Source organism: Drosophila subpulchrella, unplaced genomic scaffold (assembly GCF_014743375.2).
Source record: "Drosophila subpulchrella strain 33 F10 #4 breed RU33 unplaced genomic scaffold, RU_Dsub_v1.1 Primary Assembly Seq422, whole genome shotgun sequence".
NCBI classification, from domain to species: domain Eukaryota; kingdom Metazoa; phylum Arthropoda; class Insecta; order Diptera; family Drosophilidae; genus Drosophila; species Drosophila subpulchrella.
In genome coordinates, this window is record NW_023665638.1 from 147,627 (window position 1) to 169,751 (window position 22,125).

The window sequence follows — 22,125 nt, forward strand, 5'->3', positions numbered from 1 at the left end:
ATTTCCCCACTACTTTCCTTTTCTCCAATATTTTTGATAAGAATTTCACTTAGTCTGTTCCAAAAAATTATGTTTCCCTGTCTGTGCAATACCGGTCTCACTAATCCAGTACCTTTTTATAAGTTACTCGTAGAGTAAGAGGGTATACTAGATTCGTCGGAAAGTATGTAACAGGCAGAAGGAAGCGTTTCCGACCCTATAAAGTATATATTTTCGTGATCAGGATCACCAACCGAGTCGATCTACCCATGTCCGTCTGTCCGTCTGTCCGTATGAACGCTGAGATCTCGGAAACTACAATATTGGGATTAGGCATGCAGATTCCTGAGATTCCTGAGCAGCGCAAGTTTGTTTCAGCAGAGTGCCACACCCACTCTAACGCCCACAAACCGCCCAAAACTGTGGCTCCTACAGTTTTGATGCTAGAATAAAAATTTTAACTGAAATGCATTGTTCTCATCAATACCTATCGATAGACCAAAAAAAGATTGCCACGCCCAAAAAATCGTAAATATGAACGTGGATATCTCGGAAACTATCAAGGATAGAGAATTGGGATCTCAGACTTAGATTCCGTAGCCTTGTGCGCAGCGCAAGTTTTTTACGCAAATATGCCACGCCCACTCTAACGCCCACAAACCGCCAATACCTATCGATTGACCCAAAAAAAAATTTGCCACGCCCATTCTAACGCCCATAACGCTTAAACCTGTCTACCGCCGATAGGTGGCGCATTTCAATCTCTCTTTGCTGCTTGCATATCTCCATTTCCCTTTGGTCCCTTTAGCTGAGTAACCGGTATCTGTAAGTCGAGGTACTCGACTATAGCGTTCTCCCTTGTTTTTTATATAATTAAAGAAAATGATTTTAGAGATCTCTTTAAGAAATCGGAAAGCTAATTTTTATATATACCATCAAAATCACAGATATTTTATATATAATTTAAACAAAGAGTAAGCGATTCGGCTTATTCGGCATTCATTTTAATACGGCTTAATATTATTATACTTTTTTAAATTAATCTTTGGTGTAGATCTAATTTAAGAGCTTACAACAACAGAGTCCCCTAAATCGCAAGAATGATGAAAGGTGATGAATTTTGCGGCTTCAGTGGAGGAAAGCTTATTTCAAGTCGCTCCGCTTAGATTTTTTCTTTTTAATCCTCGTTGGCAGTTACGTTGATCGATATTTGGCTCTTGAATGCTGGAAATCAGTTTGTGTCGAAAAGCGTTGAATAATAGAGAGCCCGATTACTAGTTGGGTTCCGCGATATTTAAATCCCACTAATAGAAACAGGTTTGAATTATTTCTATAGGCGATTTGTTCTTGTGCGTCCGAACACTTGTGCGGTCTATATTATTTTTGTTATTTTATTATTTATTTTATTTACCATTGTATCTTATCTCTATTTTTAAGCTAGTGTACGTATGTTAAATATATGTGGACCGTTCTTTTACAAACCAGACGTATTTCGCGAAAAATATTTTCTCACATTTTTGATTTGCATCAATTTTTTTTACGTCCAATATTCGGTAAAAAGGTCAACACGTGTATAAGGACTCGGTTGAAAAGAAAATATTTATAACTTTCACAGTTTGTAAAAAAACGCTTAATTTTATTACTAAATCTTCTTGAAAATCTATATCTGCAGCTGTTGTATCCGATTCAGCTTTTTAAAAAGCCTGCCTCCATTACCAAAATGAAATTGGCGACTATAATGCGATAAGTCAAAGGCATTGTTCGGCTCATTCATTAGATCAGTTTTTTCTCAGACTATACGATTTTTCGTAAGATGGAGCAAGACATACATATACTAGCTCCAATGAGCAGTTAATGAGCAAACTTGACAAAACCGCTTGGCAGTTCTGGTATTTGGTATTCCTCTGCTTTTTCCTCTTCCCCATTAAAACCAGCGCGTTCTCCAGCTCAGCAAGCTCATTCACCCGCGAAATCTGGTATTTCCTTAGCTTATCTGAGTAAAAAACATGAAACATTTTATTTTACAGTGTTAACAAAATTGTTGACATGTGAAAAACATACCCGACGTAAAGCGTTAGCCGCCTATTTGCCTCACGCTCACTCTTATGGTTTGCTTGCGGCTTTCGTCAATGTGAGTACTAGGCGTAAAAAGTAAAATTAAAAAATCATAATTAGTCCGCGGCGACCAAAAAATAACGATGCTACTTTTAAATAAAGCACAACTATATAATAGCATTGAAAATTAAAACTTGAAAGGACTTTTAAAAAATTATTGTGGTAGATAATAAAATTAAAAACATTTACAAGCTTTTTACAGTCTAAAAAAATTTTGGAGTCGTACTAAAATTGTGTGATTTTAGGGCAGAGCACACTACTAACATAATTTGAACATTAATGCTATTTGAGTCATACATTTTAAGGTTACCGTTTAAATGCTAAAGTGATCATGCCTCCTTATCCAAACAAATCCAAGTAAATGCTGAATATATATATCTCCTTATAAACCGACAATTAATGATTTAATGAATATGCCGAACAATGCCGTGGAATAAACGCATAAAGAAAAGACGGCGTCCAACTGAGCTTCTTTAAACCAGTTTCTTAAGCTTAAAGTGTTATGAGTGGGCGACGTAATGTAATGCCACTGTTTTGATATTGCCTCCAAAAAATGAACTCAGATCGGTTTAACTAATTGCTTGATTAAATAAGTATTTTTAATATTGCATCAGTATATTAATATTAAAAAGTAATATAAGTATTTTAATAGCCACCATTTGGAAATAGGTAATTAATCGTAGATGTAAAACATTGTAACAGACTATAGTTTCAGTTAAAAGAAAATAAGTATTGTCCTCTCAGAAACTTTCCAGATACGCCGCAACAAAATATTTAAGACACACAAAACACGAATGGTCGACTTTAGTATTCAGTTGAGAATAAGAAATGCAAGCTCCGCACACATTATGTAAAAAGTTGGTTTTAAATTATAAAGAACAATTGAAAGTTCTGTATGAGTTCAAGCTAAAGAAAACAACACAAAATACAAAATACAAATGACTTTGCTAATTACGGTCTATAGAATCAAACAAGACCCATTAAGCCACATAAGGCTTAAGTACATTTAATTCATTAAAATAGTAATATATTTGAAGGAATTCTGCCCACTATTAAAATTTGTAGTAAGTTTGGAAGCCCTAGTGAATCTATTTAGGGTACATATAAGTGCAATAAAATCCATCCATGCAATCTTTCCATGTTTCATAATATTTATTTTAAATATTTTAATACTCCGAATTGTGGAATATTGGCCCAAAATAATAGAATATTTTAAGCCTCTATGAATTGGTACATTTTAGATACATGTTTGCTTAGTAATATACAAAAAACATTTCAATTATATCAGAAGCTCTCCTTCTGCGACCCTTTTATCGGAGACTCAAAAAAAGTACCCATCCGGTGAACATGATAACTGATGACAGGATCATTAGACAATTATAATGTACAATTTGTATGTCAAAATATACTGCTTCAACGAGAGAATTGGCCGCGTTCAGCAGAACAACATGATAACAAATTACTGATCAGGGATCATGTTTGTTCTGCGGACGATCATGATACATAATGACGACGAAACTGTTAAATATTTACACGAAAAACTCCACCATGAAAATAAAATGTTTTATATGATGATGATCAACTTGCTTACATTTCTTATGATTTTTTGAAGTTGTTTAGAAACGTGCATTTGAGCAATATTTTTCTTTTTTCATACAAATTTTTTACGACATTCAATAAATTGTAAAAAATATAAACAAAATGATTTTTGAAAAAATCTTTTTGCAGTTACTGTTATTTTTGTTTGAAGAAACTTTTTGCATCAAGTTAAGTTTTCAAGACGAGGAAAAAAGTTTAAAAAGTAGATTTTCATACAAATTCGTCCTTTTCAATAAGTACTAAATGGGTTAAGAAAAATATTGTATCATTCAAACGGCATTTTAATTACCTTTCCATTGATGCCGAAGTTTACAAGAATTAAGTTCAAATTATGAGTATATTTAACTTTTGTTTCGTCAAAATACTTATGCCGACCAGTGAACATATATTATATATGTAAAATATAAGCCTTTAAATTCAAACTTTTTTTTTGGATATCCCGCCAAGCTAGCTTTTTTCCAATAGTCGTTGAACAAAAGTTTTCAATCTTGAGCCTTTTAATACATCCCCAAAACCTTAAAACCAAAAAGGGATTCATTCAAACCCACAAACAAGAAGACAAACATTTTCAGTTTGAATAATCCCCCAAAATATTGATTTCAAAAAACTATTCTCAGTAAGAATACAACTAGGTTTATAGCCGTGGGCATATGTATCCATCGGCTCCAACAGTACCAATTTTTTAAATTTTTAATTCTACGCCTTCACCGCTCTTTCTCCCAAACCAATTGAGATTTCCAAAGACTTGGTATGTAATCTTCTTAGTTTTGGCATTATCTTTCATTCGTTCGATCAGACCATCACAGCAGATTTTTAATTCTGCGGCTTATATAGTAGTCGCCTTTGCACACTCTCCTGGTGCGCTTCGCCACAGTGATATAAATTCTTCATCAGGATCACCAGCCGAGACAATCTAGCTATGTCTGTCTGTCCGTCCGTATGAAAGCTAAGATCTCGGAATCTGTAAGAGCTAAAAAGTTGGGAGTTGGCATGTAGATTCTTGAGCTACTTGCGCTGCGCAAGTTTATTTAACAGGGTGCCACGCCCACTCTAACGCCCACAAGCCGCTCAAGCCGCTGTGGCTCCTACAGTTTTAATGCTGGAATTAAAATTTTAACTGAAATGTAATGTTCCCATCAATATCTATCGATTGACCCGAAAAACACAACCGTCCAAAACTGAGGAGCCCACAGCTTTTATACTAGAAAACAAGGAAGAACGCTATAGTCGAGTACCTCGACTATTAGATACCCGTTACTCAGCTAAAGGGACCAAAGGGAAATGGAGATATGCAAGCAGCAAAGCGAGATTGAAATGCGCCACCTATCGGCGGTAGACAGATTTAAGCGTTATGGGCGTTAGAGTGGGCGATTTTGGGTCAATCGATAGGTATTGACGAGACCAATACATTTCAGTTAAAATTTTGTATCTAGCACAAAAATTGTGGGCGCCACAGCCTTGGGCGGTTTGTGGGCGTTAGAAAGGGCGTGGCATATTTTCGCAACAAACTTGCGCTGCGCACAAAGCTACGGAATCTAAATCTGTGATCCCAATTCTCTATCCTTGATAGTTTCCGAGATATCCACGTTCATATTTACGATTTTTCGAAGCTTGTGGGCGGTTTGTGGGCGTAAAAGTGGGCGTGGCACACTTTTTCTTTTCAATCGATAGGTATTGATAAAAACAATACATTTCAGTTAAAATTTTTATTCTAGCATCAAAACTGTAGGAGCCACAGTTTTGGGCGGTTTGTGGGCGTTAGAGGGGGCGTGGCACTCTACTGAAACAAACTTGCGCTGCGTAAGAAGCTCAGGAATCTGCACGCCAAATCTCAATAGCCTAGCTCTCATAGTTTCCGAGATCTCAGCGTTCATCCGGACAGACAGACGGACAGACGGACAGACGGACATGGCTAGATCGACTCGGCTAGTGATCCTGATCAAGAATATATATACTTTATGGGGTCGGAAACGCTTCCTTCTGCCTGTTACATACTTTCCGACGAATCTAGTATACCCTTTTACTCTACGAGTAACGGGTATAAAAAGATCACCTGGAATGTATTTGGTTCTTCAATACCTATTGATTAACAGAAAAAAAAGTTTGCCACGCCCACTCTACAGCCCCCAAACGCCCTTAAAGTTAAAGCCGTCTACCGCCCACACTTTTTAATATTTTAAAAAATTTAAATGCAATTTTGCTTTTATTATCAATACACATCTTCATATCAAAAATTATTTAAGTCAGACCATTCACTGAATGTAATAACCAAACAATAATAAATAATCAGCAGATTCAATAGGGTGCGAGAGGCATGGGGATATATTCATACAGCAAATCGCAACCTAGACTTTTGTGGCGGGTTAGTGAAATCTCGTTAACAGCCGATAGGAATGGTTGCCCTTTTTTGTAAGCTGAGTAACGGGTATCTGATAGTCGAGGCGTTCAGCAGGACAAACATAATTGCTCATTACGTTATATATTACGTTAGCTGTAGATATTATTTCTACTATTCTTAATGTGTTTTTCCGGAGCTCGCGCAACACGAGTCCGCTCCCTACGCCTTCATTTATTATATTAAACGGAAAATTAAATATAAGTTATCTAAATGTATTCTGAAAATAAGTTTTTTTTTAAAACTATTATTTGGATTTATCAATATCTAAAATTGTATATTTTTTAGACCACAAAAACAAACATAAAATCTGATGTCTAGTGATTAGCACTTAGAACCACACTCCCTCCTTTAAGTACCACTGTATCAACAAAAAGTTTAGTAGTGGTAAGTTTTTGTATAATATTATTTTTATACCCTTGCAGAGGGTATATTGATTTCAGTCAGAAGTTTGCAACGCAGTGAAGGAGACGTTTCCGACCCCATAAAGTATATATATTCTTGATCAGCATGACTAGACGAGTCGATCTAGCCATGTCCGTCTGTCCGTCTGTCCGTCCGTTTCTACGCAAACTGGTCTCTCAGTTTTAAAGCTATCGGGCAAAAACTTTCCCAAAAGTCTTATATCTTTTGCAGGTAGTATATAAGTCGAAACCAGCCGGATCGGACAGCTATATCTTATAGCTCCCAAAAGAATAATCGGAAAAAAAATTTTAAGAAATTATATCTTTGGTGTTTTAATTAGTTTTGAATTTTGAATTAAATTTTATCGAAATCGGAAGACTATATCATATAGCTGCCATAGGAACAATCGGAAAATTGGTAGGAAAGTAATATAAAACAAATTATAGCTTCGGTGTTTTTTAACATATAACCTCCTACGCTTGGAAATAACATTTTTTAATTAGTTCTGAATTTTGAATTTAATTTGATCAAAATCGGACGACTATATCATATAGCTGCCATAGGAACGATCGGAAAATTGGTAGGAAAATAATATGAAACAAATTATAGCTTCGGTGTTTTTTGACATATTATCTTATACTATTGGGAATATCAGTTTTTGTGTTTTTAAATTTAATAATTATAGCTGCAAGGGTATATAAGCTTCGGCTTGCCGAAGCTAACTTTTTTTCTTGTTTAAAATAACATTAACTGTATGTTTTAATAAGCCTGGAGTTTTTTTTTAACACAGTTAAACAAGGAAGGAAGTATGAGCTTTATTACAGGATGGTGTATTGGCTTATTATTTGCTACTTCGTATTCGTTTATGTCCTGCAATGGCCACGGGAGATTGATTGAGCCGCCAAGTAGAGCATCCGCTTGGCGATTTGGATTTCAAACCCCACCAGACTACAATGACCATGAACTTTACTGTGGTGGGTTTACCCGGCAATGGAAAGTAAACGGTGGTAAATGTGGAGAGTGCGGAGACGCGTGGGATTTTCCGGAACCACGGCCCCATGAATATGGTGGCCAATGGGGACAAGGTTTAATAGTACGGAGTTATTTGCCAGGATCCAAAATAAAAATTCGTGTAGAATTAACTGCTAGTCACATGGGGTAAGCAAATAACAACAATATACTTCTAGCAATAATATGACAAAAATATGATTACAGATATTTTGAGTTTCGGATATGCCCAAATCAAATTGCTAAGCAGTTTTGCTTAGATCAAAATGTATTGCTAATACTTGAAGGCCGTCCTTCTCAGCCAATTCCATCTGACCTAGACATCCGCTTTTATCCCAGAAATGGAAGTCGCATATATGAAATTCTGGCACGGTTACCTGGTAAGCGTAAAAACAATTTCATGTATAATGTAACTATAATGTATTACAGATTTTACATGTGACCAATGTGTTCTGCAATGGCGTTATGTTGCCGGCAACAACTGGGGAATTTGCAGCGATGGTAATGGAGCCATTGGATGTGGCCCACAAGAGGAATTTCGTTCGTGCTCGGATATTGCCCTCATTAAAAAGGGGAGTACTTATGTTGGACCCAGTCGTTCCTCATATCCAAGACCTACACAAACTAAAAAAAGAAGGCCAACAAGCACGGAAACTAATTCAGTAATAAGTCATAGTGAAACTCTTAAGTATACTTTAATTATTTCGCTGGTATTGATATTTATAGCTTTCATTTTTGCAGTAGGAATATGGAACATATTCAATAATAACAAAATAATGTGTAGTAACAAATGTATTATTAGTCTTAAAAAAAAAATTTTGTTTTGGAGTTCTATAAAAAAAAACATTCTTGGATGTGATGTACTTAAGACCCCATGCAATGTAGGCGATATTAGATTAGAAAATCCACCAATCCCCCCTCCAAGAACTAAAAGGCTAGATAAAGCAACGAAAAACCTAGGAAATGAAACTATCAAAGCCTAGAACGTGTTAATTCATCAAAATATTGTTCATTGAACCTTGTTATAATATTTATGCACAACACAACTTAATCAACCACAAAGGTTAACCGAAAGTACTAGTAAGCAAAATTATTTAATATTGGAAAAAAATAAATGAATTGTAAAACTAATTGAGTACATTTTCAATATGAAGCATAGCTTTATTATTTTGAAGTTTTTAAATATTTAAATATAAATAAAAACAAAAAAGGAAGTTAACTTCGGCAAGCCGAAGTTTGTATACCCCTGCAGCTATAATTATTAAATTTAAAAATACAAAAAATGATATTCCCAATGGTATAAGATAATATGTCAAAAAACACCGAGGCTATAATTTGTTTCATATTATTTTCCCACCAATTTTCCGATCGTTCCTATGGCAGCTATATGAAATAGTCGTCCGATTTTGATTAAATTAAATTCGAAATTCAGAACTTTATTATAAAATGTTATTTCCAAGCGTAGAAGGTTATATGTTGAAAAACACCGAAGCTATAATTTGTTTCATATTATTTTTCCACCAATTTTCCGATCGTTCCTATGGCAGCTATATGATATAGTCGTCCAATTTTGATAAAATTAAATTCGAAATTCAGATCTAATTAAAAATGTTATTTCCAAGCGTAGGAGGTTATATGTTGAAAAACACCGAAGCTATTATTGGTTTCATATTATTTTTTCACCAATTTTCCGATAGCTCCTATGACAGCTATATGATATAGTCGTCCGATTTCGATAAAATTTAATTCGAAATTCAGAACTAATTAAAAAATGTTATTTCCAAGCGTAGGAGATTAAGTGTTGAAAAAAAACCGAAGCTATATTTTGTTTCATATTATTTTTGCACCAATTTTCCGATCGTTCCTATGGCAGCTATATGATATAGTCGTCCGATTTCGATAAAATTTAATTCGAAATTCAAAACTAATTAAAAAGTGTTATTTCCAAGCTAAGGAGGTTATATGCTAAAAAACACCAAAGATATAATTTTCTTAAATTTTGTTTTCCGATTTTTCCAATGAGAGCTATAAGATATAGTTGTCCGATCCGGCTGGTTCCGACTTATATACTACCTGCAAGAGATATAAGACTTTTGGGAAAGTTTCAGCCCGATAGCTTTAAAACTGAGACACTAGTTTGCGTAGAAACAGACGGACAGACGGACATGGACCCTCAGCAAGGGTATAAAAACAAGTGAGTCTATAGCATCGACTATGTTGTACCCGATACTCAGCTTACTTAGCAATTTAACTTATTAACCAACGATCCATTTTTGGCAAGCCGTACACTGGGGTGAACGACCCCAAAAGGGAAGATAAATTCAAAATACAGATTTTGCAGATCTACAATAAGGTGCGTATGTTTCCAAAGTAATGTCTGCATTAGAGAGTGATAGAATTATGGTCCTATCTTATAGAAACCTCACAATGTGAAGCCAATGTTAAAACTTGAATTATAATTTTCACAATAAAAATAATCAAAAAACCTTTTGAAAATAAGACTAATAAACTTGAATTCTTAACCATTATTAAAAATTGTTTGTTAAATATTTATTTTTTATTCACAAGAAACAAAATTAATGAAAAATTTCTTATGATATTATACGTTTTTATACCCTTGTAGAGGGTACTATGATTTTAGTCAGAAGCTTGCAACGCAGTGAAGGAGACGTTTCCGACCCCATAAAGTATAGATATTCTTGATCAGCATCACCAGACGAGTCGATTTAGCCATGTAAGTCTGTCCGTCTGTCCGTCCGTTTCTACGCAAACTTGTCTCTCAGTTTTTAAGCTATTGGGCTGAAACTTTCCCAAAAATCTTATTTCTTCTACAGGTAGTATATAAGTTTGAACCAGCCGGATCGGACAACTGTTTCTTATAGCTACCATAGGAATAGTCGGATACAAGAGATAACAAAAATTATTTGTTTGGTGTTTATACCCGTTACTCGTAGAGTAAAAGGGTATACTAGATCCGTCGGAAAGTATGTGACAGGCAGAAGGAAGCGTTTCCGACCCCATAAAGTATATATATTGTTGATCAGGATCACTAGCCGAGTCGATCTAGCCATGTCCGTCTGTCCGTCTGTCCGTATGAACGCTGAGATCTCGGAAACTATAAGAGCTGCAATATTGGTATTAGGCATGCAGATTCCTGAGCTTCCTGCGCAGCGCAAGTTTGTGTCAGCAGAGTGCACCGCCCACTAACACGTCCACAAACCGCACAAAACTGTGGCTCCTACAGCTTTGATGCTAGAACAAAAATTTTAACTGAAATCTATTGTTCTCATCAATACCTACCGATTGACCTAAAAAAAAAGTTTGCCACGCCCACTTTATCGCCCACGAACCGCCCCAAACTTTAAAAAATCGTAAATATGAACGTGGATATCTCGGAAAATATCAAAGATAGAGAATCGGGATCTCAGATTTAGATTCCAGTAGCTTTGTACGCAGCGCAATTTTGTTACGCGAATATGCCACGCCCACTAAAACGCCCAAAAACTGCCCAAACCTGTGGCGCCGACAATTTTCATGCTAGATAAACAATTTTAACTGAAATCTATTGGTCTCGTCAATACCTATCGATTGATCAAAAAAAAAAAATTGCCACGCCTACTCTAACGCCCACAACGCTTTAATCTGTCTTCCGCCGGTAGGTGGCGCATTTAAATCTCGCTTTGCTGCTTGCATATCTCCATTTCCCTTTGGTCCCTTAAGCTGAGTAACGGGTATCTGATAGTCGAGGTACTTGACTATAGCGTTCTCCCTTGTTTATTATTCCACTCCACAAAAAAGGTGCGATTGTCTACCATTCCTCAAACATTTGAACGCATTATTACCTCTAATTTGCAATATTTGTGCTCCTCTCTGATATCAACGTGTCAACATGGTTTTGTTTTTCGCCTTTGGCAAATTATTTTTTTTTTCAGAAAAGTTTTTTTTTTCACGTTTAAGATTTTTTACAGGCTTATTATTCTTGAAAAAACGTTGAAAAAATTTTTTTTCTTGGTAATGCCGCTTGACTTCCGGCAGAGACATAATTGATTCCAAATTACAAAATCTGGGCGCCACGATTGGCATTGTCTAAAACACACAAACCAAATTTTTTATTAAGGTACTTATGTCTATCGCTCCTACCACCATCAAATAAAAATATTTATAAATAATTAAATAGCACCGGTTTCTATTTTTCCGTACATTTTTGACTTTTTTCAACAATAATTGTTATATAACATTGTTAAGTACCAATGGACAATGACGACCGAGGTAGAGGCGAAAACCATGTCTTTTGTGAACATTAAAAAAAAAAGTTTATGCAAATCGGCCAGGTAGATCGGCCGCAATAATGGCGCCCGTTTTCAAAAATAAATACTGTTTCGATCGCACGCGCCCTCTGCGGCCGATTTCATTTTTAGACAGCTTCCAAAACCGTATGCGGTAAAAGAAGGCTTCTACATTATTTATATTCAATATTCTACGTGACATCTGGAGTGCCTCAGGGCAGTCATTTAGGCCCTTTGCTGTTTACTCTGTTTATAAATGATCTTCCCTCTATCGTATCTCACTCTCGTGTACTTATGTATGCTGATGATGTTAAGCTTTGTTTATCATATTATAATATTGAGTCTAGTTTCTGCTTGCAGTCAGATAATAATAGATTCTAGGAATGGTGTCAGTACAACCTTTTCAATTTAAACTATCTTGAATGCAACGTTTTTACTTTCTATAAGGGTGCGCCAACGTTCATGAGTTACTCTCTTCAGAACATGTCTCTGGAACGAATATACTTAGATAACTATTTAGGTGTTCACATGGATCCAAAACTTAAATTTGACTCCCACATAACCTCTAAAGCGTTGGTATAAGGAATTTGGTGATCCATACACTACCAAATTATTATTTACCTCCCTTGTCCGTCCTAATTTAGAGTCAGTACAGAAACAATTTCTTATATTTTCCTTACGTGTTTTGAACTGGGATCAAAACGTCATGTTGCCTTCTTACTCGAGTAGATTACCATTGTTTAATTTGCCTACTAAGGTAAATCGTAGAATTATGCTTGGTACTATTTGCATTCATTATCTTGTCAGAGGCGATATAGATTCCGTAGATTTGGTAAGCCGCCTAACTTTTAATGTTCCTGTTAGGCTAACGCGAAACTACTATCCTACTAACTTGCCACGATGTACATCTAATTTAAGTCAGCACGAGCCCTTTCGCGTTCTTCCTAATAATAAAAAAATTAAAATATAAACTCATTTAATTCAGTCTTAGTTGATCTATGTTTTGTCCTGTATTTATTTGTTCTATGTACCTTTCTCGCCAACCGTAATTGCCCGAAATGAAAAAAGGGCCCACGCGTAACAAGCACGTGCTTGGTGTCGTTGGGCCACTTGTTTGTACTGCTCTTAGTGCATCAACGTTCAACAATAATAATAAAAATCAATGTCAATTGGCGAATAAAATTCGCCATTTATGTGGGCGATCTTATAGTAGTGTGTTTGGACAATTGTGACTTGGCTAACATTAAGAAGAAGCTGCAGAGGAAATTCATCACTTCCTTGGTACGGAATTTCGTCGCGAGATTCAGCAAGCTACAATTTCTGTGTAAGCTGTCGAAAGCTGTAATAGGGCCAATGTGACCGACTACCAGTCAATGATTGGGACCCTGATGTATTTGCCGATACGAACTCGCCCCGACATCATGCAGCCCGTGTGCAAACTAGTCCCTTAAGCTGAGTAACGGGTATCTGATAGTCGAGGTACTCGACTATAGCGTTCTTCCTTGTTTTTAATTATTTTTATTATTCTGTCAGTTTATCGACAACTTCGACAAACGAATTTAAATATTGAGACATACTGCAGTTAACCGGCTTTATGATGCTCAGCTGTTTTTTGTAAGGACTTACTTTACGTATCGACCCGTTTGTGACGTACACTTCGAAAAGAATATTTCAAGCTTCTCCGGAGGTCTTTGCATTTTTTATATAGTTCAGATGCAACGTTTTCACATTTAAAATAATACACTCCAAGGCTTTTTCGTCGTCCGCTTCCCATTTGCCGGACACGAAATTCCACAGACTTTAGTGCAATACAACGCTTCTCATTTGCAAGCCTCTCTTAGTACAAATGGAATGAAACCACGGTTTATGAAACTAGAAACGATCAACTGGTACACTTTAACAGTACTAAGAATAAATTGGTACAAAGGCGAACTCAAACTTCCCCATAATTCCATATGTTTTTTTTCATTTTTTTCTTTTGCCATATCTTTGTTATAAGTGTTGCCAAATTGGTTTAACAACGTGGCATTTTTAATTTTAAGGCATACCCTTAATTTTTTTTTTTTTTTTTTTATTTAACCTCCTTTACCAAGTCCCCTATTTTTTCCTATTTCGATTGTTCGTGCGACAGAGACATTTAGCACGTATCTGGAACACTAGTTGTTTAGAAACTATAAACCTTTAAAATCCAGCTATTTTTTGTATTTTTCGCTAAGCAAGCCGGGTTTTCCAAGAGTCGTAGAACAAACGTTTTCTATCTCAAGCTTCTTAATACAACCATGTGGCTTCCAAGACCTTAAACCAAAAAGGGATTCATAACGTGATAAAGGGACTATTTTCACAAGCCCCAGCAGCTCAAATTTTCTCCCAAGCCAATAAAAATTATTAAAGTCGTCGTAAGCAATCTTTTTAGTTTTTGCAATACCTTTCCATTGGTGTACCACTCGAAATTCTGCTGTTATATATAGTAGTCCCCTTCGCACACTCTCCGGGCTCCCTTTCGCCACTACGTGGTCTGCCGTCCACAGTGATATCACTTATCGAAATATTGCTCTCTTGTGGACTCTATTATTTCTCCACTACTCTCCTTTTCTCCAATATTTTTGATAAGAATTTCACTTAGTCTGTTCCAAGAAATTATGTTTCCCTGTCTGTGCAATACCGGTCTCACTAATCCAGTACATTTTTATACCCGTTACTCGTAGAGTAAGAGGGTATACTAGATTCGTCGGAAAGTATGTAACAGGCAGAAGGAAGCGTTTCCGACCCTATAAAGTATATATTTTCGTGATCAGGATCACCAACCGAGTCGATCTACCCATGTCCGTCTGTCCGTCTGTCCGTATGAACGCTGAGATCTCGGAAACTACAATATTGGGATTAGGCATGCAGATTCCTGAAATTCCTGCGCAGCGCAAGTTTGTTTCAGCAGAGTGCCACACCCACTCTAACGCCCACAAACCGCCCAAAACTGTGGCTCCTACAGTTTTGATGCTAGAATAAAAATTTTAACTGGAATGCATTGTTCTCATCAATACCTATCGATTGACCCAAAAAAAGATAGCCACGCCCAAAAAATCGTAAATATGAACGTGGATATCTCGGAAACTATCAAGGATAGAGAATTGGGATCTCAGACTTAGATTCCGTAGCCTTGTGCGCAGCGCAAGTTTTTTACGCAAATATGCCACGCCCACTCTAACGCCCACAAACCGCCAATACCTATCGATTGACCCAAAAAAAAATTTACCACGCCCATTCTAACGCCCATAACGCTTAAATCTGTGTACCGCCGATAGGTGGAGCATTTCAATCTCGCTCTGCTGCTTGCATATCTCCATTTCCCTTTGGTCCCTTTAGCTGAGTAACCGGTATCTGTAAGTCGAGGCACTCGACTATAGCGTTCTCCCTTGTTTTTTATATAATTAAAGAAAATGTTTTTAGAGATCTCTTTAAGAAATCGGAAAGCTAATTTTTATATATACCATCAAAATCACAGATATTTTATATACAATTTAAACAAAGAGTAAGCGATTCGGCTTATTCGGCATTCATTTTAATACGGCTTAATATTATTATACTTTTTTTAATTAATCTTTGGTGTAGATCTAATTTAAGAGCTTACAACAACAGAGTCCCCTGGATCGCGAGAATGATGAAAGGTGATGAATTTTGCGGCTTCAGTGGAGGAAAGCTTATTTCAAGTCGCTCCGCTTAGAGTTTTTCTTTTTAATCCTCGTTGGCAGTTACGTTGATCGATATTTGGCTCTTGAATGCTGGAAATCAGTTTGTGTCGAAAAGCGTTGAATAATAGAGAGCCCGATTACTAGTTGGGTTTCGCGATATTTAAATCCCAATAATAGAAACAGGTTTGAATTATTTGTTCTTGTGCGTCCGAACACTTGTGCGGTCTTTATCCAACTACTTATCAGTATTCCAAGCAAAGCTTTATTTTAAGTACAATTTTATCTTAACCTTACATTTGGGCAAGCGTGGTTGCAAAAACCTTTGGTTCGACTTTATTCCTAGATTTGAGTTGTGAAATTCCCATATCCCGCCCGAAGATGCCCCCGAAAAAGGCGCCGCCAGGTCCCAGCAAGAAGACGGAGCAGAAGAAGAAGGAGAAAGTCATTGAGGACAAGACAAGAACAAGAAGGGCAACAAGCAGTAGAAGTTCATTCAGCAGGTGCAGAAGCAGGTGCAATGTGGTGGCCAGCATCCCCGCCAGGATGGCGATAAGCACAAGGAGGAGAAGGAGAAGAAGCTGGCCGAGCAGCGCGAGATGGCGTCGATCTTCAAATCGGTGCAGGCCCAGAAGGTGAAGAAGGGCACCGATCCCAAGTCGGTGGTTTGAGCTTTCTTCAAACAGGGCCTCTGCACCAAGGGCGACAAATGCAAGTTCTCCCACGATCTGTCTCAGGAGAACAAGGTCGAGAAGCGCTCCGATCCGATGACCAACTGGGACGATGCCAAGGTCAAGGAGGTGGTCGAGAAGAAGACCTCCGGCGAAAAGCAGCGCCCCACCACGGACATTATTTGCAATTTCTTTTTAGAGGCAGTTGAGAAGTCCAAGTACGGCTGGGTCTGGGAGTGCCCTAATGGCGGCAAGTGCATCTACTGGCATGCCCTGCCAGCCGGTTATGTGCTGAAGCGCGACAAGAAGAGGAAAGAGAAGCCCACGGAAATCTCGCTGGTCGATCTGATCGAGGATGAGTGCGCTGCCCTGGGTCTCAACCAGACGCGCGTCATATTGGAGTCCTTCCTCGCCTGGAAGAAACGCAAGATGTCGGGGAAGAAGGCCAAGCTGGTCGCCGAGGAGGAGCGCAAGAAGAACCACTTCAGCAAGGGCAAACAGTTCGGCATCTCTGGACGTGGGATGTCAGTCCCGACCTGATCGACGATGGTCCAATGGAGGAGGGTGACGCTGCTTTCGATATTTACAAGCACGAGGATGACGACGATGACAATGCCGTCGAGTTCAAGGAGGTGGATTTGGCCGCTCTGTCGCTGGATGCCCAGAAGGTGGACAGCTAGGGCACCATTGCCTCTACCAGTCGACTTCAGCGGCCGACGAGGACGGCCCTTCGTCGTCTGCACCCACGATGTCTAGTCCTCCATGTAGTTTGTTTGAAACGAGTTCATAAAATGATTTCTGCCTTTTAGCTACCTTCAATTAATAAAGTTGCGGCTTTCAATTCTTGAATTTCTGGAAATGACCTCATGTCTTTGTCTGCAGCTAAGTGAACATGTCTAAAACACCAGGTAAAGTCATCTTTATCATCCTTATTTGATTGAAAACACTTTTGAGTAATTGAGAAGTTATATCATGTTTCCTATAAATACAACACATACATTATCTCTATTTTTAAGCTAATGTACATATGTTAAATATATGTGGACCGTTCTTTTACAAGCCGAACGTATTTCGCGAAAAATATTTTCTCACATTTTTGATATGCATCAATTTTTTAACGTATACTATTCGGTAAAAAGGTCAACTCGTGTATCAGGACTCGGTTGAAAATAAATTATTTATAACTTTAATAGTTTGTAAAACAACGCTAAATTTTATTAACTAAATCTGCTTGAAAATCTATATCTGCAGCTGTAGTTATCCAATTCAGCTTTTATAAAAAGCCTGCCGCCATTACCAAAATGAAATTTGCGACTATAATGCGTTAAGTCCAAGGCATTGTTCGGCTCATTCATTAGATCAGTTTTTTCTCAGACTATATGATTTTACGTAAGTGGGAGCAAGACATACATATATTAGCTCCAATGAGCAGTTAATGAGCAAACTTGACAAAACCGTTTGGCAGTTCTGGTATTTAGTATTCCTTCCCTTTTTCCTCTTCCCCATTAAAGCTAGCGCGTTCTCCAGCTCAGCAAGCTCATTCACCCGCGAAATCTGGTATTTTTTCAGGTATTTCCTTAGCTTATCTGAATAAAAAACATGAAACAGTGTTAACAAAATTGTTGACATGTGAAAAACATACCCAACGTAAAGCGTTAGCCGCCTATTTGCCTCACGCTCACTCTTGTGGTTTGCTTGCGACTTTCGTCAATGTGAGTACTAGGCGTAAAAAATAACGATGCTACTTATAAATAAAGCACAACTATATAATATCATCTATATAATATCAACTGTCTTAAGTTAAGGATAGGGGCCGCTAATGACTAACCACACTCAGATTGATAAGGGCAAAACAGCAATACAATTCGACAACTCACGGGTGTCGCGTGGCCAAAACAACGACCACGATCGACCTGCTCGTAACCGTACTCCAGTAGGTGCAAAGTGCACCAGCCGGCCGTTGACTCCTAAGATAGGGGAAATAGAGAAACAGTACCCCTAGGTGGGAAAACCTAGTTAATTCATCCAGTCCGGTATAAAAGACCCCAGCCAAATAGAGAAGACAGACAGAATTTGTTCTGATCTACCTGACAGTGGTCTAGAAGTACAACTCCCATCAGCGCAGACTACGACTTGAAGAAGACTGGTGTCCAGAAGGATGTCTTGACCGTTTTCCTAGGATCAACTTCACCTAGTAGAAAGTCCTGAATTCAGGTCCTGCGATCGACCGCATTCTGAAGGAAGTCAACCTGCAAGCTCTGAAGGACGAAAAGAACTGGTGAACCAAGGACCCCAAAATGGGCAGCAAAACGTCCAAACGTCCGTTGACCTCAAGGATGATATTTAAGATGTTAACAAGACCATGAAGCTCATCGTTGGACTACTCCTGATTCTGCTGATCCTTAAAGTTGTTAAGATCTGCAAACGCTCTGTTCAGAGACGCTGCGACCAACATCACGCCCTGGAGAAAGTGGTGACCCACATCGGAGCATAAGCAAGCGGTTCCAACAAAGTGAAACAAGAAAAGACAATAAAATCAATAGAAGGCGAATAAATTCCATTCAAAAATACAAGCATAAAGTGAATCGCCAAAAGCAATTACAAACAATTTGCGAGTGCATGCATTTCTGAATGCAAGTGTAACAGAACCCCCAAATACATACGTTGAACAAGAAATTGGAGCTGTACCGACCAGCCCCAGCCCGAGCATTGTAACTGACGTGTGCCGCAGTGGAACTCCCTTACGATGCATATATACATACATATTTATACAGCAATAGTTTTATTTTTTTGTGTAACTTAATTTTGTGCTATGTTTTTGTGAACCGTCATCCTATATTGCACGTATATATATAAATAAACCAATTGTAACATCTCCCAAAGCCCAGGATCCGGAACGTCGAGATATCATCGCCCAGGATTGAAAGGAGGGTAAGTTTGTCCGAACGGGGTTCCCAGTTTTCTTTTATGAATACATATATATATATATCCGTGCACCATGATCACTACCCAAGCATTAGCAAAGACTATAGACAATGATCCACAGTTTAACGTAAGAATTCTATATTTGTTATCAAAAGCAACCCTACCAATAACTGTAGATTAATTAAAGAACCTTCCGTCTAGATTTCTCACCCCTTGTAAGGCAATTATTATCTCTACCGTTCCAACGGTCATTGTTCTCTCTCGTTTAGATAGAAATGTATTTTTAGGCAATATTAATTCCTACCTAATTAAGATCAAGAATTAATCTGTTAGAAGTTCATATAACAATAGTCATATTTAAAAATTATTTCATATTTATAATCATTTAGATATACATTCCTTTTGTATACATTTTTACATTTTTATATATAATAGTTAAATGTTAATTTTTCAGCGGCGAGTATCAGCCTTGTAATTGTATGTACAATTGCAAGAGCCCTCTGAGCGACGTTTGTAGTCGTGAATAATCAACATTTTGCTGATGTGTGCACCTTCACAGGTGATAAATTCGATACTCTCCGCTAACCAAATAATGGTCAATTAATTTAATTTCCATATGAATTAGCCAACATTATGTTATTTATCCACGGCACTCGCCGATATAAGTATCTTCCAATAAATTTATAATGTAAAAGAATATCAAAACATGAAGTGCTTTATTAAGGGGGGTGTGCTGACGCGAGAAGTGGAGTAGGTCAAGAACAATGACATAACTTTTGCTGGACAACCTTGATAATATGTGATCGTATTGCGCGGCCCGCGACGATTTATTGGCACAAGAATGTGTGAAGGGGAGGGAACATGGCCAAAACACTGCCCAATCGTACTGCGATCAAGCGACAGCTACGCTTGTGGGGCAGTGTGAACTGACGACTGATGAACTTTATAGACTAATATTATTTTCCAGGCACTTTAAATATTTATTCTCGTTATGTTGGAGAGGAGAGAGGATTACCAAGATCCCACGACCCGAATACGACGTAGCTTATGCCGGCAAATGGTGCCTGAACATAGGACGCCTCTCCCTCGGCCCAAGTCCCTGTCAGGACTCGGGCACTCATATGCCCACGGAACAGAATTGGCGCCCAACGATAGGACTTTTCATATTCCTTAAAGAATTTTACCAGGGTCCACAATCTCGGTACCTGCGGTATCGGAGTGGATATACCTAGGGATGGCATAACTTTCATCTATATTTGTCATAGGTAATTTGGCTGTTTGATAGAACAGGAAGATAAAGTTTTTTTATGTGCGCATACTTATTTGTTTTGTCCTTAAACTAGTAACTTTAAAGTACCCAACTTCTGTGACTGTCAGTGTTGAGTGGCCACTCAATTCAAACCTTGTCGCAGAATAGAGGCCTGACTTTGAAATGTTTCTAACCGTTGAAATTCCCTGTTTTGTGCATGGACAAATCTATGTTAGCTTAGCGAAACCCAGTTTTGTTGAAGCGGCTAACTCCCCTAGTGAGGGATATTTGTTTTGTGTTATTTTTGTTATTGACGGAAGAGAAAGATGAGGAGCAGAGAGAAGCACCCCCAGTAAATAACAATTTTATTGTCGACTTATTCACCGTTTACGTCGCTGACCGGGTGTCTTGAAAGGAATCACGTGATACCAAACGAGAAAAAGAGTGAAGGGAAATTTTAGTGCGTGTAATCAGCACAAAGTGACAATTTATCAAAGAAAGCGTAGGCCTTAAGATAAGGCCCAATCATATAAATGAAGGGGGTCAAGAAGAAGGTCTTATTCCAGCCCAGCAACGGAAGAGTGACCCGAGCAACAACGCGCGATGAAAATCACCAGCCCCGGAGAGCGAGCGCGCCAAGGTTAGGAGATTCACCTGAAAGAGAGCCGTGGCAGCTCGCACAAAATCAGCCAGCACATGTAGATACCCTTTCCAAAGAAAACAATCTGGACCAATCCACTGAAATTTAAAGATGCGCCGTTGGGGAGAATCTACCCCTAGGACCGCCGAAAGGAAGATCAAGCATGCTTCCCCAATTTCAGAGGCATGAGGAGGACAACTTAGAGGCTGGCGAGCGGCGTGAACAAAGATTGATGGAGCTCTTGAGGCAGAGCAACGAAATGTAGCGTGGTATGAGCGCCCAGATAGAAGCGCTTAAAGCACAAATAACAGAATTGTAGTCTCCGACATCTAGAAGACCGGAACAGAAGAGACTGCCTTCGCCGCCCCGAACTGTTCCGAATCCAACTGACAGCTTCTTGAGATACCAAGAGACCCCGCCTCTGGAACCGGTCACGCAGGACATGCTCAATAGCCAGATGCATCGGCTAAGAACACCCAGGCGGATAGATACTCCGTCCCACAGGCAATCCAAAACAAACGAAAGGGAGACGACTCACCAACTGCATCCAGAGATCGATCGGAACTCATCTTTTCAGGGACCGAGATCAAAAGACGTCAGATTAGACAGATGGAACCTAAAGTTCGATGGAAGCGGTTGCGGCATGACAGCTGAAAGTTTCCTGTTCCCCGTGGACCGATTGCAAGAATTGTATGACCTCAGCCGCCAACAAGTCTTTCGTGATTTCCATCTTCTGCTGGCAGGTGCGGCCACTTAATGGTATTGGCAGTTAATGGAGGACAAGGCAGAAGACTATGATTTTGACTACTACTCATTGACCCAAGAAATGAGACGGGCATTTTCCACTACCGGGAGTGACCTTATGAAAGTCAAGGAATTAATGGAACGCAAGCAAGGGCCGCATGAAACCTTTAGCGATTATGTCTCGGATATGCATAACTTGCATTTCAAGCTTAAGCACAAAATCGCTGAAGATGAATTCGTTGAGCTCTTGAAGGACCATATGAACTCCCAGATGGGGGGATTGCTGTTAACATCCCCAATAACCTCATAAGCGGAGCTCAAAAGAGAAGAAACATGCGCAGCCGAGCGGTGGTCAACGAAATACAGGAATTCCAGACCCTGGAGGACTTGCCGGACGCGGTCACGGTGGAAGAATTTAACCGGCAG

General features: G+C 38.5%; 1 protein-coding gene, 1 long non-coding RNA gene and 1 pseudogene across 4 annotated transcripts; 2 read left to right on the forward strand and 1 right to left on the reverse strand.

Moving 5' to 3' along the window:
• Window positions 1-1,451: 1,451 nt before the first annotated feature.
• Window positions 1,452-2,456, reverse strand: LOC119562336. Its single transcript, XR_005221803.1, has 3 exons — window positions 2,405-2,456; window positions 2,041-2,117; window positions 1,452-1,972 (listed from the first exon to the last, which is right to left on the reverse strand). It is a non-coding gene; the product is annotated as an uncharacterized LOC119562336 (long non-coding RNA).
• LOC119562335 lies at window positions 1,909-8,654 on the forward strand. Of its 3 annotated transcripts, none has more exons than XM_037875503.1 (5): window positions 1,909-2,110; window positions 6,377-6,475; window positions 7,261-7,651; window positions 7,709-7,881; window positions 7,931-8,654. In XM_037875503.1, the coding sequence occupies exons 3-5, from the start codon at window positions 7,302-7,304 to the stop codon at window positions 8,482-8,484; spliced, it is 1,077 nt and encodes a 358-aa protein (XP_037731431.1). In that variant the 5' UTR covers window positions 1,909-2,110; window positions 6,377-6,475; window positions 7,261-7,301; the 3' UTR covers window positions 8,485-8,654. The 3 variants fall into 3 exon arrangements, with proteins under 3 accessions (XP_037731431.1, XP_037731430.1, XP_037731432.1); XM_037875502.1 differs by having other exon boundaries at window positions 7,284-7,651; XM_037875504.1 differs by lacking the exon at window positions 1,909-2,110 and adding an exon at window positions 2,932-3,158 and having other exon boundaries at window positions 7,284-7,651.
• A 7,129-nt stretch (window positions 8,655-15,783) lies between these two features.
• On the forward strand, window positions 15,784-18,349 carry LOC119562345 (annotated as a pseudogene).
• The last annotated feature ends 3,776 nt before the right edge of the window (window positions 18,350-22,125 follow it).

Bases quoted from the DNA above. Each gene is read 5' to 3' on its own strand.
- LOC119562335 (XM_037875503.1), top strand. From the start codon at position 7,302: ATGAGCTTTATTACAGGATGGTGTATTGGCTTATTATTTGCTACTTCG. The intron at 7,652-7,708 runs GTAAGCAAATAA...ATATGATTACAG, and splicing joins TTAACTGCTAGTCACATGGG to ATATTTTGAGTTTCGGATAT. The intron at 7,882-7,930 runs GTAAGCGTAAAA...AATGTATTACAG, and splicing joins AATTCTGGCACGGTTACCTG to ATTTTACATGTGACCAATGT.